The 16,001-nt window shown below is 48.8% G+C and overlaps 6 protein-coding genes across 6 annotated transcripts; 4 read left to right on the top strand and 2 right to left on the bottom strand.

Annotated features, from left to right (window-relative positions):
- Window positions 1-390: 390 nt before the first annotated feature.
- SID1 (PAK- GC kinase Sid1) lies at window positions 391-1,891 on the bottom strand (the record flags this gene model as incomplete). The annotated part of the gene is made up of 3 exons (XM_049255322.1): window positions 391-492; window positions 557-1,070; window positions 1,137-1,891. 3 exons carry the CDS (start codon window positions 1,889-1,891, stop codon window positions 391-393), a joined length of 1,371 nt encoding a protein of 456 aa, XP_049105695.1.
- Window positions 1,892-3,599: 1,708 nt separating this feature from the next.
- On the top strand, window positions 3,600-5,484 carry SID4 (SIN component scaffold protein Sid4; the record flags this gene model as incomplete). Its single annotated transcript, XM_049255321.1, has 3 exons — window positions 3,600-4,038; window positions 4,091-4,385; window positions 4,443-5,484. The coding sequence occupies 3 exons, from the start codon at window positions 3,600-3,602 to the stop codon at window positions 5,482-5,484; spliced, it is 1,776 nt and encodes a 591-aa protein (XP_049105694.1).
- Window positions 5,485-5,715: 231 nt separating this feature from the next.
- On the bottom strand, window positions 5,716-7,083 carry SID3 (Hydroxyornithine transacylase sid3; the record flags this gene model as incomplete). Its single annotated transcript, XM_049255320.1, has 2 exons — window positions 5,716-6,072; window positions 6,136-7,083. 2 exons carry the CDS (start codon window positions 7,081-7,083, stop codon window positions 5,716-5,718), a joined length of 1,305 nt encoding a protein of 434 aa, XP_049105693.1.
- Window positions 7,084-8,410: 1,327 nt separating this feature from the next.
- On the top strand, window positions 8,411-10,289 carry MFS2_2 (MFS siderochrome iron transporter 1; the record flags this gene model as incomplete). Its single annotated transcript, XM_049255319.1, has 3 exons — window positions 8,411-8,622; window positions 8,678-8,965; window positions 9,029-10,289. 3 exons carry the CDS (start codon window positions 8,411-8,413, stop codon window positions 10,287-10,289), a joined length of 1,761 nt encoding a protein of 586 aa, XP_049105692.1.
- A 516-nt stretch (window positions 10,290-10,805) lies between these two features.
- Window positions 10,806-12,953, top strand: LOZ57_006298 (uncharacterized protein; the record flags this gene model as incomplete). Its single annotated transcript, XM_049255318.1, has 1 exon — window positions 10,806-12,953. The coding sequence occupies one exon, from the start codon at window positions 10,806-10,808 to the stop codon at window positions 12,951-12,953; it is 2,148 nt and encodes a 715-aa protein (XP_049105691.1).
- Window positions 12,954-13,640: 687 nt separating this feature from the next.
- On the top strand, window positions 13,641-15,017 carry LOZ57_006297 (uncharacterized protein; the record flags this gene model as incomplete). The annotated part of the gene is made up of 3 exons (XM_049255317.1): window positions 13,641-13,830; window positions 13,900-14,853; window positions 14,905-15,017. 3 exons carry the CDS (start codon window positions 13,641-13,643, stop codon window positions 15,015-15,017), a joined length of 1,257 nt encoding a protein of 418 aa, XP_049105690.1.
- Window positions 15,018-16,001: the final 984 nt, after the last annotated feature.

The following is a 16,001-nucleotide window of genomic DNA, read 5'->3' as shown; positions in this document are numbered from 1 at the left end:
CCGAATTTCGTGTATGGAATAGTTATGTATGTAAGGTGTATTACCTGTTTAAATACTGCAAGACCATCTTATCAGATGATCATGGTGGAACGGCGTAATTAATTTTTCTGCAGGGAAGCTTCGGCGCAAGCAGCTCGATCAGATTTTGGTTTGGGATCTATCACGGAGTCTCAGGGATGTCATTCGAGGAAATTGGCGCTTGGATAATTTTTTTTTTTTGGTAATAATGCTGTGAGAAGGTATCACAGTAAATTGATTCCAAACAACAAGGAGTAAATTGCAAAGTTATTATGGCAAAAATCATCGAAATCTATAACCGAGGTGTCCCAAAATCAAAACAAGACTTTTACTGACAGACCACTATCATAGAATACAGAAGCTCGCTTATAATCACAGTTTAGCAAATTGTACCGACCTCTTGCTGCTGGCGAGGATGGAGTCAAGAAGTTCGGAGCTCCGGACCGACAGAATCGAAAGAAGACTATCACTAAGCTGGAAGGTCATGAATGGTCAGCAAGGGCATCGAATCATCTGATCGCAAAAAACAAAAACGTACCCCGTGACTGCTTTCGCAACAACCTTGCAGCCAGATACCCGCATCGCTGCCAACTTTACCAGGAGCGAAGCACAGGCGATAGTTGCGATCCACCCGGAACTGGGTTCCAGAAGGACCAGCCTCCACAATCGACTCCAGTGGTTTGAGGACGGAGCTGAAGGGATTTCGCTTGTATCCGGTCGCAAGGATGACCAGGTCAAACTTTCCGTTCAGCTTTTCCGACTCCCCCGTCAAAGTATGCTTGAACCGCAGTTCGACTTGGTTTTGGCCACTTTCGGACGGCGAAGCCTCAATGCCCTGAAATTCTCGGTTCGTCAAGAAATGAAGTTGCCAGGTGGAATGATCAGGATTAAGGAGCTTTTGGTGGTAAAGCTTCTCATAGAGGGATTCAAGAAGGGGAAGTCGCACAACGCTGTAGTTAGTCGCTTTGTTTTCTTTAAGTCGCTGCTGGCGTTGGGTGTTGGGCAGGGAGTAGAATCCATCGACACTTTGAGGATCAAAAATTTCGTTGACACTAAAAATCCAAGATAGTCAGAGCCTCCGTTGAAATTTCCATGGCACAGCAGAGGCGGAGACTTACAATGGGCTATCATCACTTGGTCGAAGAGATGCGCCACGAGCGACAAGAGTGATCTTCGAGTTTGGATATCTTGAAGAGAGGTCTTCACAAATTTCTGCTGCACTTTGTCCTCCTCCAATAACTGCAACGCGATATCCCCCGGATTGTTGTTTCAGGAGATGAGGTACAGCGTTGACATAACTCGAGGAGTGAATGACGGTATTGTATAGATATTCTTGCGGTACACACTGTGGGATCGATGGCTCGCCGCCTGTGGCAACAATGACATGCTTCGCGAATAGTTCCTTCACATCTCCAGATCGCCTGCTGCCGACCACCACCTTGAAGAGCTCAGCTGGCCAACCCGAGCGTGAATCGACCGCCGTTACGTTCATAACCTCTTGTTCATATCGTACCCAGTCATCAAAATGCGAAGCACACCATTTCATATAGTCGTTGAATTCTTCGCGGAAGGGAGTGTGGGTCGAAAGATTTGTGAAATGGACCAGTCTGCCTTTGGAGTGCAGGTAGTTGAGAAAGGTGAAATGAGATCGTGGGTTTCGTAGAGTTGCCAGATCTTTCAGGTACGATATCTGCATCTTCGTCCCCGGTATCAGCATGCCTGTGTGCCATCCAAATTCAGATTGCCGTTCCAAGAAGAGAACCCGAGCTTCGATGCCGCGGTCACGCATAGCAATGGCAACTGCAAGTGCAGCAGCACCAAAGCCAACGGAGATTATATCATACGGCTCTTCGCTTGCCGAACTGGTAGACATGTTGGGCAGCGAAAGAGGCGTGGAGTTTGGTTTGACGGTGAACTCCATGGAGGTAAATACAAGTGAGGGAGGTATATAGAAGTACTTGAAGACTTGGTAGAAGTACTGAAAGAAATTCGGCGGGCAATTCGTTTATCTGCTCAGATATCTTTCAGGGGCGTCAGATGTAAGGATGTATGTGGTAATGGATGTACAACATTCACACAAAGTGCCAGAGATGAGCGGCCAATTCTGATTAAATTTCTCGCGAGTGATCGGGATGCACCGTCATCCAGAAAATGAGCCCACTTCGTTAATCCCGGCATCATTGGCTCTCGATTCTGAGCAAGGATTTCTGTACGGAGTAGCCCGTTTTGCATTCTGTAACGACCGCTAGGTCGATTTTACGTCAAGGTTAGATACGTCAGCAATTCCAGGGAAACAGACTTTAGTGGTTATCGAAAATTCTGATCTATCCCGCACAAACCGCCTTAAAAAGCCGCAGTCTTCGTGCCGCATACGAGCAGTTAGTAGTTGATGCATGGCAAACCGCTCGGCGGGATGCTCGATGGGTCTCTCGTGTTTCGCGGCGTGTGTATGGGGCCCTAAGCAAGTGGGGTGTAAATAACCGGGAATTGTCGATGTGGACAGCAAAGCCCAGTGTATAGCCGAGAGCACGGCCGTCTTGTTCTCCCCATGCATATCGAGTACTAGTGCTTGATTCTAGACAAGGGTGGCGAAAATACAAACAGGGTCCTGCGAATCCGACTGGCACTTAGCCATTTATTTGGTACGCGTAATACTGCCAGCCATTACGTTTCGGGAGTGTAATATTATTGGCGCCGTGTCGAATGACCCATAGGCTTTCGGCGAGGATCAGATAAGTTGGATTCTACTAAGAAATAATGCAATCAGATAATAAGGGCTCGACGGGATGGTCTTTTTGTGGGCCAACAATGACCCATAAACTGTGGCGACGAAGGTAATGTTGAGCCAAGCACATATAACTAGCGGCACAAGCATCACGTTACCGGGTCTGTATCCGCGCTCAACAGCCCGTGCTGGATCTGGAGTTGTGACGGCCGATATTGTACAAGCCTCCAGCCATTAGAATAAATAGCCTAGGACATTCATTCTCCTTGCATCCGAAGTGTCTCCATGTTTCCTGTTGTTGCGAACGGAAGATATACAAAGTAGTCTCTGTATATGGAGTAGGGGTATAGGAATTTCTCCGTAGAAAATCTGTTTCGCACTCAAGTCCCAAGGAGTCCAGACCAACAAACTAGGCAGTTACCGCGGCACTCTTCCGCGGGTCACGAGAAAGAATAGCTTGTGGACGTGGGATGCCGTGAAAGGTCCCGCCTGTAAGTATGTAGCAATACATACGAAATAATAATACATAACGGCGAAACGGCATGCAGATATATCGATACGGGAATATAGGACTGGGTTGAAGAGTCGGTGGCGGCCGGGTTGATACCGGGCCTGCACGGTGTGAATATTTTGCCGGTGAACTCTCAATTAGTTAACTCCGTTGAGTGTCTCTTTGGGGGGCCTTTAAACCCAGCTCTACGGATACTCCGTACTTGGCATGTCCCAGCAATTTGACCAAGCCTTCGCAACGAAGACATCGCTAAAAGCTTCAACGTTCTCATATATGCCCTAGACGCTTCAGACGTGCACATCAAGGAGTACACACAAGTCTGTGAAATATCTGGGAAGCTCTAAGATGGCGACAACATCGACAATATATCAGATACCTTTGCTGCGATTGCAGCAGACATTGGACCACATTCAGGCACCGTCACATCGCAAAAATACCCAAAAGCTTGCGATTGTGCATGGGCCAAGTCAACCTGCTCTCTGGGAAATGACCGTGGGCGAACTACTTACCTTTCAATGCCTTCGATACCGCAACTCAGAGTGTCTCGTTTGTCCGTGGACAGGCGCGAGATGGACATACGGAAATCTAGAAGATGAGAGCAATGGGGTTGCCCGTGGTTTGATAGCCAAAGGTATCCAGCACGGGGATCGGGTCGCTGTAATGGCAGGCAATTGTGAACAATATGTTTCGCTGTTCTTTGCGGCAGCTCGGGTCGGAGCGATTCTGGTGGTCATTAATAATACCTATACCCATGCAGAGCTAATATTCGCTTTGAAACATATCGGTATGTATCAAGACACACCGTGATACCAGGCAGAGAGCTGATAGGTGCAAAGGGTGTAAACTGTTTTTCATTGTGCCGAAAATTGGGCGTCATGACCTTCAGGAGGCATTGAAGGACTTACCTTCGTCAGGGCTTTCATCGAAGCTTCCTCACCTGCAGCAGACAATAATCCTTCGCGGAAAGTACGAAAATTTTGAGACATATGAAGACGTCATTAATTCTGGAAATCCCGTTCCTATGAATGTAGTTCAGCGGCGGCAAGACGGTCTCTCGCCATTCGATATTTGCAATTTGCAATTCACAAGTGGCTCGACAGGCGCACCGAAAGCCGCGATGTTGACTCATCAGTGAGTGCCTCTGAATGTATAACGACCTGGATCGGGTAGACGCTGATTCTGTCACAGCAATCTGATTAATAATTCGCGGTTCATTGGAGATCGGATGGATTTCACTCCGTCCGACGTGCTCTGTTGCCCGCCACCACTATTTCATTGCTTCGGCCTAGTTCTTGGTCTCCTTGCCTGCATTACGCATGGGGCTAAGATTGTATACCCAGCAGAAACCTTCGACGCGACATTAGTCTTGAAAGCGATCTCGGACGAAAAGTGCACAGCACTTCATGGAGTTCCGACAATGTTTGAGTCTATACTATTGCAACCACGACCGGAAGGGTTTGATTGCACATATCTGAGAACCGGGATTATCGCCGGGGCTCCAGTCCCCCGGCCATTAATGCAACGGTTGTTAAATGAGTTGAACATGACGGAGTTCACCAGTAGCTATGGGTTAACTGAAGCGTCGCCAACATGCTTCAATGCACTCACAAGCGATTCTATCAGTCGCAGGCTAACCACAGTGGGCAAAGTGATGCCTCATGCAAGCGCAAAAATCATTAATCCAAGAACCGGAAAGACGGTGAAAGTTGGAGAAAGAGGGGAACTATGCATGGCAGGGTATCAAATATTCCAGGGATATTGGAATAATCCAAGCAAAACTGCCGAGACACTTCTCCGTGATGACGATGGAACAATGTGGCTGAGGACAGGTGACGAAGCCGTGTTTGACGAGGAAGGATACTGCAGCATCACCGGGCGCTTCAAGGATATCATTATTCGAGGGGGTGAAAATATTTATCCCCTCGAAATTGAGGAACGTCTTGCCGCTCATCCGTCAATCTCCAAAGCCGCAGTGGTGGGAATACCAGACAGCCATTATGGCGAAGTGGTCGGTGCATTTTTATCAATAGAGGAAGGACAGACGCGCCCCACCGTCGAAGAACTCAGGGACTGGACAAGAAAAACGCTGGGCAGGCATAAGGCTCCCAAGCATATCTTCATGCTCGGGTTGGATCCCCGCCTTCCTCCCATCATGCCTCTGACTGGTAGTGGCAAGGTTCAAAAGCAGGTCCTACGGGAGTTGGGTAGTAATTTATTAACAAAAGCTTAGACTAGATTTGATTATTGTATTGTTAGCGTTTTTGCTTGCAACGTATGATGTACAAAAGTGTGGTTGTTGCGTGGTTGTTGTTGGGCTGCAAGATGATTCCTTTGGAGTCAAGTTTAGGCGGTGATTAGTCAGCATGTCCTGTGCATTGATAGACAGTTTCAGGCAGCCAATTAATACGTTCTCAAATAGAGTGGAACTGTTCCTTGTCATCCCAGGAGATCGACTAGTTAACTACATTTTAGGCTTTGCGGACTTTGCAGTTCCATCGCTTGTCAAAAACCCAAAGTTCACTACCTCGAAGAACCGCACCCGCTCGCACCTTACCATAGCAGATCTTTTATGTGGTAAATCGCCCCATTTATAGACATGGAACCCATTCGCGGCATCATATGCCATTACCGGCTCGTTAGTGGCTTTTGGCTCGCCAACAGCGCATGTCGTCCGCGGCTCATCTAGGAAGATAAAATGGACCAAACTTGACCACCAGGCCATCGCCCTGTGCGGGCCTCGGAACCTGATGTCCCCTACTAGCGCATGCCGGCCACGATCCCAGTCCAGAGCAGGGTAATATGTCCCCATATGGTCCTCCTATTCAAGTACATTATTAGTTAGGTACGCAGCATGTTGAAGGTAAAGATAGGTTGGTATTACCTTTGCCCAATATATCTCAAAGTATGCAAAATAAGAGTCATTAAATTTGGCAAGTACCGCTATTTGATGAGGATCCACATCAATTTTACGCAGATATTCACGATGTTGCTCCAAGGTTCCTGTTTCTTTCCAGTTCACTGCAACTCTTGGGTCGTTTTGCCATTTGTGGAAAAGACCGAGGTGAGTTTCGTTCTGGTAGTCAAGATGCACCATAGAGAAAAATTCGTCGAGGTGAGGAATATATCTGCTATAAATCCGAGCACCACGGGCCGGTTTTGCTGGGCGTACGGGGTGCTGTGTGTGCACAGGTCGATTGGACAATTCGGTTGTAATGGTATACTGGAGGGGAAATGCCGGATAATCGCTAACTTGCCGTTCAGAGTCCTCTCGTGGCGGTAAAACCCATATAGGACGCGTTCCAAACGGCGACGCCGCCCCTTGCCAAAACGCTGCCCTAGACGTGAGAATGTCGTCGACTTGCGCTGTGCCATTTTTATTTGGGAAGGGCCTGCAAAGTCCGGTGGCAACAAGTTCCTCGCAAAGACGGGCTTTCTTAGAACCAGAAAAGGAAAGACGAAAGTGTTCCTCAGCCGGCCAGACAGAAAATATCGCGTACGTTATCAGCCAAATCTGACCCACGGTGGGAGCAGTTGGCCCATCCCATGTGACGTACGATACCAAATGTCGACAGGCTCTGCCCCAGGGAGTATTGTCTCCTTCAGACGGCAAACGGGACTGGGGGCTCGAGATTAATTCGCTGAACAGGAGCGTTGCGTTGTGAAGCGGTGCTGGAGGACTCTGCAAAACTCCCTCTTGGTCGTTCGACAAACGAAGCTGGAATATTCGACCATTTGAACTGGCCGCATTCTGCCAAAACTCGTATTTGGTCTTGTAAGGCTCTGGCAACCGCACAAGCGGCAGATCCGAAGATTTGGTGGTCGCTGACATATTATGCCGTGTATATGTAACTGGTAGAGGAGAATGCAAGTTGGTTAAACAAGATCACTTGCCGTCCTATTTACTTCGATGACTTTTTTTCAGTGATTGGCTTCGGAATTCTGTTGTCTTCGTTAGCGTGGGTTGCAACAATCGCCTAGGTAATCGCATACCACCCAAGGCTCATGTATTTGCCGGTCGCCCACAGCATCATTCTGAACGAGGAATTTTTTCATCGGGTCGGTTGTCATCTTGGGTGACCCATAATAACATACGGAAATTGCCCCTTAGTGCCTTGACGGTTCCTGTAAGAATTGAGATATGTGCGGAGTACTCTTTACCCCGTACGGAGCATAGTATGATATAATTGACGTATGCGTATGTACTGTAAGGATCTGTAATAAAACGGTGGCTGTTTCAATCGTATGTACGAAGTACGGTGTATCGTAAAACGGCCGAAATCCTCGGCAGTATGGGCGCACAGGGGTGGTCTGCCGGGATGAACTCCCGTATGTAAGTCATGGGCTCCAAGAGCCCCGCGCGGCCAAGGAAGGATTTAAATATGCCATTCTTTCGCCTTCTTTGTTCACCCAAAACTGAACCCTTTAGCTCCATAGTTGCAGGAACAAAGCGAAAATCTGATAAGATTGATCTGATTAGATGCAGGGACAGATTAAGTTTTTCCGTGCTTCGCTTCACAGTCCCCACCAATACTGGATGCCCATGAAAAACAAAGGAAAATGAGGGGAAAATATCATGGAAAGCGGCAACTTCTTTAAATAGAGAGTAGGCTCATTGTCAGACATTCATGGCAGGATATTGGCAAGCCCACGCCGGCGAAACCTTTTTGCCTGGTTCGCTTAAACGGATAGGCCCAAGCGCGAGGCTTCTAGCCGGCTTTGTTGAGTATAACTACATAGCGTAACTATCGGGTTATCAGATAATGTTATTTTTTCTTTTGTTTTGAAAGAAAGAATCAAAAGCCAATCCAAGAAATGATTTTAGATAAGGAACATGCGAATCCTATTGGTAGAGATGGGCTCAATTCCCTAAACCAGCGAATATTGGACTGGAAACGTGCCTGGAATGGGATTGGGCCTCCCTCAAAATGATTTGACGGAAAATTCAGTGCTGCAGTTTGTGGCGGAGACTCGCACTTTGCCCTCGATACTACATAATCAGCTTTTTCCTGCAGTCGTCTGACGTTCCCTCCGATTGATCACTCCATCGCTGGGGCGAGCTACAATATCTCGATACCTTAGGCAATATTTGTGAGCGGATTTTACCTCTGCACGCAGTATCCGCGATTGATCCTGAGCGTTTCCACCACTGTACCGGGATGAAGTCGCATTTTCCCAACGTCGGCCCCGCAGCGCCGCTCGCCGAGAAGCTGCACCCACAAGCTCCAGACGCTGAAATGGTCAAAGAGAGTGAATTCATCTCCGATGCAGACAGTGATACGATTTCCAAGGATGCCCAGGCCGGCGTACAGAAGATGGAGGCCACGACGACGGTCTGGAGCACGTCCCACCTCGTTGCGGCTTACGTTTTGTGAGTTGGCCATCCACCTCAGGCCCCGTTTGACCAAGCTAACGTAGCACGGCAGAATCTGGCTTATTACATTTTTGGACTCTCTGCAGCAGGGGATGTCATTCGCCTTGACGCCTTATGTAACAAGCAACTTCAACCAGCATTCGTTGACTGCTGCTACAGGCATCATGGCGAGCCTCATAGGCGGCCTTTTCAAGCTTCCCTTGGCGAAAATTCTTGATATCTGGGGTCGTCCACAAGGTTTTGCCATTATGGTTGTCGTAATGATCATCGGCCTCGTTATGATGGCAGCATGTAACAATGTTCAGACTTTCGCGGCTGCTCAGGTCTTTTACTGGGTTGGGTAGGTTCTCCACTGCTCTGCAATTCAAGCTTCTGATACCAAGACTCTAAATCCTTCTGTTAGTTACAATGGCATCACATACAGCATGTCCATCTTTATCGCTGACACGTCGGCGCTTAAAAATCGAGGTCTGATGTTTGCGTTTGCGGCCTCTCCTTATATTATTACAACTTGGACCAGTGGACCCGTTGCCACCGCTTTCCTGAACGGCGCTGGATTTAGATGGGGGTTTGGCGTTTTCGCCATCATCACTCCAGTCATCACTTTCCCTCTTTTTGGATTGTTCATGTATAACTATAATAAAGCCAAAAAGGCGGGCCTGGTACCGAAACGGGAAAGCAACAGAACGAAACTCGAATCCTTGAAATATTACTTTATCGAGTTCGACGTGATTGGTTTAATTCTTATTACCGGCGGACTCGCTTTATTCCTTCTACCATTCAGCCTTTATTCTTACCAGCCAGATGGATGGAAATCACCAATAATCATAGGCTTGATCATTGTTGGCTGTGTCCTACTTGTTTCATTCGCTTTATATGAACGTTATTGGGCGCCAGTCACCTTTATTCCATTTGAACTCTTAACAGATCCTACTGTCGTTGGAGCCTGTATCCTCTCCGCTGTGCTTTTCGTCAGCTGGTACATCTGGAACAGCTATTTCTTTTCGTTCCTCCAAGTCGTCCCAAATTTAAGCATCACATACTCGACATACATTGGCAACGTCTATAGTATCGGTTCTTGCATCTCAGGATTGATAGTTGGCGTTTTAATCCGTTGGAGTGGACGTTTCAAATGGATCGCCTTGTATTTTGGCGTCCCTGTTACAATCTTGGGAGTTGGCCTTATGATAAAATTCCGACAGCCAGATGTGAACGTTGGCTACATTGTCATGTGCCAGGTCTTTATCGCATTTGCCGGTGGCGCGTGTGTTATCTGTGAACAAATGGCGGTAATGGCCGCTACCTCTCACCAATACGTTGCCGTTATTCTTGCAGTCGAGTCGATGTTTGCGAGTATCGGTGGAGCTATCGGAAGTACCGTTGCGGCAGCCGTTTGGACTGGCACTTTTCCAAAGAAGCTTGCTGAGTATCTCCCATCTGAGGCACAGGGAAACCTTACTTCAATCTATTCCGACCTCAAAGTACAGACGTCGTATCCCGTTGGAAGCCCGACCAGAATTGCCATCAATAAGGCGTATGGAGAAGCTCAGAAATATATGCTCATTGGGGCGACAGCCATCTTGAGTCTGGGCATAGTGTCTGTGGCTATCTGGAGAGATATAAAGGTAAAGGACTTCAAGCAAGTCAAGGGTCGGGTTGTTTAGTCATTGAAAGAAGAATTGATGGTGTTTGAAAAAGAGAATTCGGAGAAAACGTCCTCGGGACGGTTTTTGAACACGGTGAAGCGAATAAAATGTAAGCAGGAAGCCTATTGAAGGATATGCATATATAGATGTAGCTATCATGTCGAAGGTCCTTGTGTCGAAACCTTGTGCTGTGCTTCATGATAGAACCTGCACAAGGTTGGCAGCGGCGGGACGGAATAACTATCTAGTTACACGCCACACTAACTACTGATTAGGTAACTAAGTTAACTCAATGAAGATGCTTGGCATAGAGGCCATAATTTACGCTTTTCGCCTGTCCATCGAGGTGCGAGCATCAATTTTAACGACCTTTTGATTTGGTTTCTACTAATCGTAGAATCCAAGGCATGCATTCATATTTTCTGCGAAATTATTTATTTTGGTAGTATTCACATACTATACTCATAGTGGACGTTTAGACAGACGTCAGGTATCTCTTGTTGCACCTCAATCGAATTTGCTGCCTGCAGAATAATGGGCAAGAAGCGTAAGCGCGGAGATTCTTCCCGGGATGCGATGGAAAGCTCCCAGCTTAGCAATGCCTTTGGCATAGGTAACACTCTTTCTCTCCTTCGTGAGCCCCCTGCGGCTCCACGCGTTGCAAAGCCCCACCAGGGAGGTGCAGAGAGCGATATTGCAGAAAATTGCCCGGACTCGGAGCTTGGGAAAAAGAAAAAGAAAAAGACAGGGAAGGAGAAAGTCAAGTACCCCAGCCTAACGTATATTAATGGGCAAATGCAAAATCCAATCAAGATATCAGACTTGCAGGGGCTATTACTTTACTGTTTTGCAGATGGTCTTTCTCCCCAGTGGATATCGGTGAAACATTCGGGCCATATAAGAAAAGCAGTTGTGGTTATGGTCCCTGGTTTAGAAACTGGAATGTTTGACGGATCGGTAAAACTGACCGGGCCAGAGGCCCCCTCAGCAAACACAGACGTTGAATCCCCCGAGAGCGTGGAACAGCCTACCGAATTTGAAATGTGGAAGAAAGGCGTACCTCTAGATCGGACTTTGAACCGCTCAAACCCGAAATCACTTCTTAATGAAGAACTCCCTGACGCTTTGCAGCCGCTATCTGAGATCTTCCCGCATATTTGGCCTGTCAGATCCCCTGGAGATACGAAATATAACAAGCTCCATTCGCCACTCCAGGCTTTCCTCATGTCCGCACTTCAAAAATCAGGCAAAGACGGCAATAATGGGCCAGGGCCGAGGCCGCCACGAAACCAATCATGGGCATCCAAACAGGCTTCTGTTACAACATTTATTACTTCCCCCCAAGATTTAAAAGAAGGCGATTATGTTCTGCATCCAGCATTGTTTGATACAGTAAACGAAAAAAATGCCTATGCAAATATTCGCCGTCGAACAGAGCAGTCTGCAGAACATGGCTGGGTTGACACAAATATCAGCCATGTTAAGGATGCAATTGTTCCAGAAAGTGAAATCCAGACTGGCAGCATTACGGTTGGCCGTCGGGTACTCGCCCTTGACTGTGAGATGTGCATAACTGAAGGTGGGAAATCTGAGCTTACACGGATAAGTATGGTTGGGTGGGATGGCGAAGTCATTCTCGATGAGTTTGTCAAGCCCGAACGCCCAGTGATTGATTACCTGACTCAATATTCCGGCGTAACGAAAGAGATTTTGGATCCAGTTACAACGACGCTGGACGATATTCAAAAGAGATTACTGAATATCCTGACTCCCAATTGCATACTTGTTGGCCATTCTTTGAACTCGGATCTAAATGCTCTGAAGTTAACACACCCGTTTATCATCGACACCGCACTACTTTATCCGCATCCTCGCGGACCCCCGCTGAGGTCAAGTCTCAAATGGTTAGTTCAAAAATATCTTGGACGGGAAATCCAAAAGGGCCAAGCTGGCCACGACTCAATCGAAGATGCCAGAGCAGTCTTGGACCTTCTGAAACAAAAGTGCGAAAAAGGCGAACGCTGGGGCACCAGTGATTGTTCCAATGAGAGCATTTTTCGCCGACTTTCGCGAGCCTCGAAAGATCATCGGGCTGGCCGTGCAGCAGAAGGCGAAGGCCGAACTGGTGCTGTTGTTGACTGGGGCAACCCCGACCGCGGTTTTGGTGCCCAGGCTTCAGTAGCCTTGGGCTGTCAAAACGACGAAGAAGTGGTCGCTGCGTTAAGCAAAGCGGTTAACGGAGACACTGATGGCCTGCCTGTTCCTCCCGGAGGAGTAGACTTCACGTGGGCGAGGCTACGAGAACTCGAAGTCTTTCGAGGTTGGTGCAACCGCGTACCCGGTACATCCAATTCATATGATTCAAGCTCCGTCGCTGTGCAACCGTCACCATCAGCAGTGGACCCAGATACACTTGGTAGTACCGTGGCAAAGACAGTATCCTACATTAAACGTATCTACGACAGCTTACCGCCATGCACCCTCTTTATGGTTTACTCAGGAACCGGTGACCCGCGGGAAGTTGTTCGATTGCAAGCTATGCACAAGACATACCTGGAAGAATTTCGGAGCCGAAAACCTTGGGACCAATTGACCGTGAAATGGACAGATACCGAAGAACAGGCGCTGAAGAAGGCGTTGCAGTTCGCCCGTGATGGATGTGGATTTCTCACTGTAAAGTAATGTATATTTATAGTAGGTAGATAATACAGTTGCTTCTTATCTTGATATGTTAGAACTACGAGGGCCTTGAGTACCTAGACTACGCAAGACAGCTGCATCAACAAAAGCAAATCCATGGCTTTGAGAGGTCTCGGTGTCTTTGCGGTTAATATTGTTATAGGCCCCCGTGTAAAGAATTCCCAACAAGGTGAGATGAAACATTAAAGATTCACCACAAAGAGGAAAAATGAGTATATGAATTTCGAGTAGTATCATTTTGACTCAGTTGATCAGGCAGTGCTTTGATTATCGAGTAGAAGTAATCATCAAACTAGCTTAACCAGCGAGCTATGACTCCATGTCTAGATATCTACCATATGAGAATAGCTTCTCAGCTTTTGGTCCCATCGTTTTTTGAAATAGAGAGGACCTAGTCAAGCCACAAAACGGTGCGAATGATATGATTCGTGAGCAAAGCTTGTTCCGGCACCGCCCGGAACTCCCAGTGAAAAGCGTCTTTTGCCTGGACAAAATGATCGTTTAGCATATAATAGAAGCTGTCGTCTAGAAAAGTTCGCCGTTATGACCATTGCCATTTAAGTTCAACTGGCAAACTACCGACGGACTAGCCGAGGATGGGCGGGGCACCCCAAATATTGCCAGGCCGCATGCACTGGAATTCATTAGCATCCCAAGAAGACGTCCAAGATGAGACATGGCCTAGCACCCGTGCGACGAGTTGCTGCATTATTCTTGAGACCAAGCCGTGCCACGTACATTCCGTCGCTTGACGCACGGGCAAAATTTCCAAGAAGTATGAATGAAGCACAACAAGGACTGTACGTTCAGGCTGGAAGTTCCTGGCAGGCACCAGGAACAGCAGCGTTTGACTTTCGAAGTATGTATATACATACGGGCCACTTTCTCTCTGTGGAGTTGATGTATGCACGTTCTGATGGCTGAATAGGCGATGTGGTGACAAAACCAACGACCGCAATGCTGGAGGCTATTGCGAACGCTTCGCTTCTTGATGATGATTTCATGGAAGATCCCACCACAAACGCTCTACAAGATTTCATGGCAAAGCTTAGCGGCCAAGAAGAAGGTTTGTTGGTCATGTCTGGCACAATGGGCAACCAGGTGGCACTCCGGACACATCTTACGCAGCCTCCGTATGGAATCCTCTGTGACCACCGTGCGCACATCATCCACTACGAGGGCGGTGGTGTAACTACCTGGACTGGGGCGTATCTAAAAGGTATCATACCAAGCAATGGACACTATCTCGTGCTTGAAGATATCCAACAGCATGCCATCCTATCCGATGATTTTCACGGCTGTCCGACACGCGTGATCAGCTTGGAGAATACTTTGGACGGGACAATTATGCCGCTGAGCGAAGCACAAAGGATCTGTGAATGGGCGCGTAGCCATGGCTTGAAGGTCCACCTCGATGGTGCCAGACTGTGGAATGCAACGGCCGCAGGAGCCGGAAGTATCACGGAGTATGCAGGGTTATTTGATAGCGTGAGCTTGTGTTTCTCCAAGGGCCTCGGAGCACCTATTGGAAGCATGTTGGTGGGCTCTAGCGAATTCATCAAGAAGGCGCGTTGGTTCCGGAAATCCATTGGCGGTGGAACCAGACAAGCCGGCATTATCGCCGCCGCCGCTCGGGTGGCGGTTGAAGACACGTTTGGGAAGGGCGCGCACGGCGAGGGGGGAAAACTCCAGATAAGCCATGAAAATGCTAGGAGAATTTCAGAGATGTGGGTTAGCAAGGGCGGTAAGCTGGAGAATGTCACGGAAACGAACATGGTTTGGATTAATCTAGATGCTGCGAATGTTTCCAGCAGTCAGTGGGAAGAGCTTGGGCGCCAGGAAGGGCTGCGGCTGATGGGAAACAGATTGGTCGTCCATTACCGTAAGTCTGCTGGCCATGCGTGGTGATCTTTAGTTGCTGACTGCGCAATAGAAATTGGAAACGAGGCGATCGAGAGGCTGGAACGCGTGATGGAGGCGGCGCTCAGCGGGCAGGCACCAACTCCCGGCAGCGAGGACAACGCCAAACGCTATGGCCAGCGGTGATGTTCCATAGGCGCGAGTCAACGGGCGTATTCTGCTCGCTGGCGTACCGAATAGACCTGCATCTCTCATATATTCGTGCTGCTTCGCGAGTTTTTGTAGTAGAAAGCCCTCCGTCCCGCCACAACGGGCAGCCAAGCACTGGGCTAGCCGGGAGTGGCGTAGCGCGGGCACGGGCCAGGCCGGGCGCCCGTCCGGGGAAGGTTCGGCGACCACCAAACAGAACGGCGAGCGGGTGCTGCGCCTGTCGAGTCTGTCCGTTCTTCACCCGCTGCTGTGCGACGACGCTCCAGCCTCGCTCCCTTCCGTCCAACCCCGCCCTGGTGCTGCTGTCGACGGCCAGTTCACCCGTGGCAACAGCGTGCGGCTCTCAGGCTCCCCCGCCTCTAGGCTCCAGGTGCGTCCCAGAACTAACCAACCCTGGGTGTGGCCCAACCGGCGCGCTCCCGTTGCTGCCCCATTGCCAGCTGAAGGAACCTCGCGTTTGCTAACTCTTCTCCGGCTCGCCCCGTATAGTCCCTGCAGACTGAATAGCGCCGCTGCCGACCCTGGTTTCCTCAATCCGCCTCTGGCTCGCCTGTCTTATCTCGTCCCACCCCGTTACCCAGCGACTTGCGTGTGAGGTAGTTACGGTGTCGATCTGACCTGCAAACCACTGTAGCGCTGTCTCCACGCACCGACCACTGACAACGCGCCGCCGCCGGGGGTGGGATGGGATGAGCTGCTCGGCCAGGGCTAAAACGACTGTGCCGCAAATTTGGGCTCGACTGCGCCCTGGTTAAAGAGGATCTTTGGGCACCTGCCCCACTACTTCTCGGGTGCAAATCTGAATAGACCATTCAAACCTCCAATTGAGTCAAATGAAGTGTTAGAACTGTCGGCACTGTGCTTGTCTTGGCGAGGCTTAGTTGTGTGGATTTGTGCAGAAATCCTAGCTTGCTTACCAAAAGGTATGTCGATATAAAGACTGTCAAGTCCCAGTTTTTT

This window comes from Ophidiomyces ophidiicola (assembly GCF_022830035.1).
Source record: "Ophidiomyces ophidiicola strain CBS 122913 chromosome Unknown scaffold_39, whole genome shotgun sequence".
In the NCBI taxonomy this organism is placed as follows: domain Eukaryota; kingdom Fungi; phylum Ascomycota; class Eurotiomycetes; order Onygenales; family Onygenaceae; genus Ophidiomyces; species Ophidiomyces ophidiicola.
This window is presented reverse-complemented; position numbering and strand designations above follow the sequence as displayed.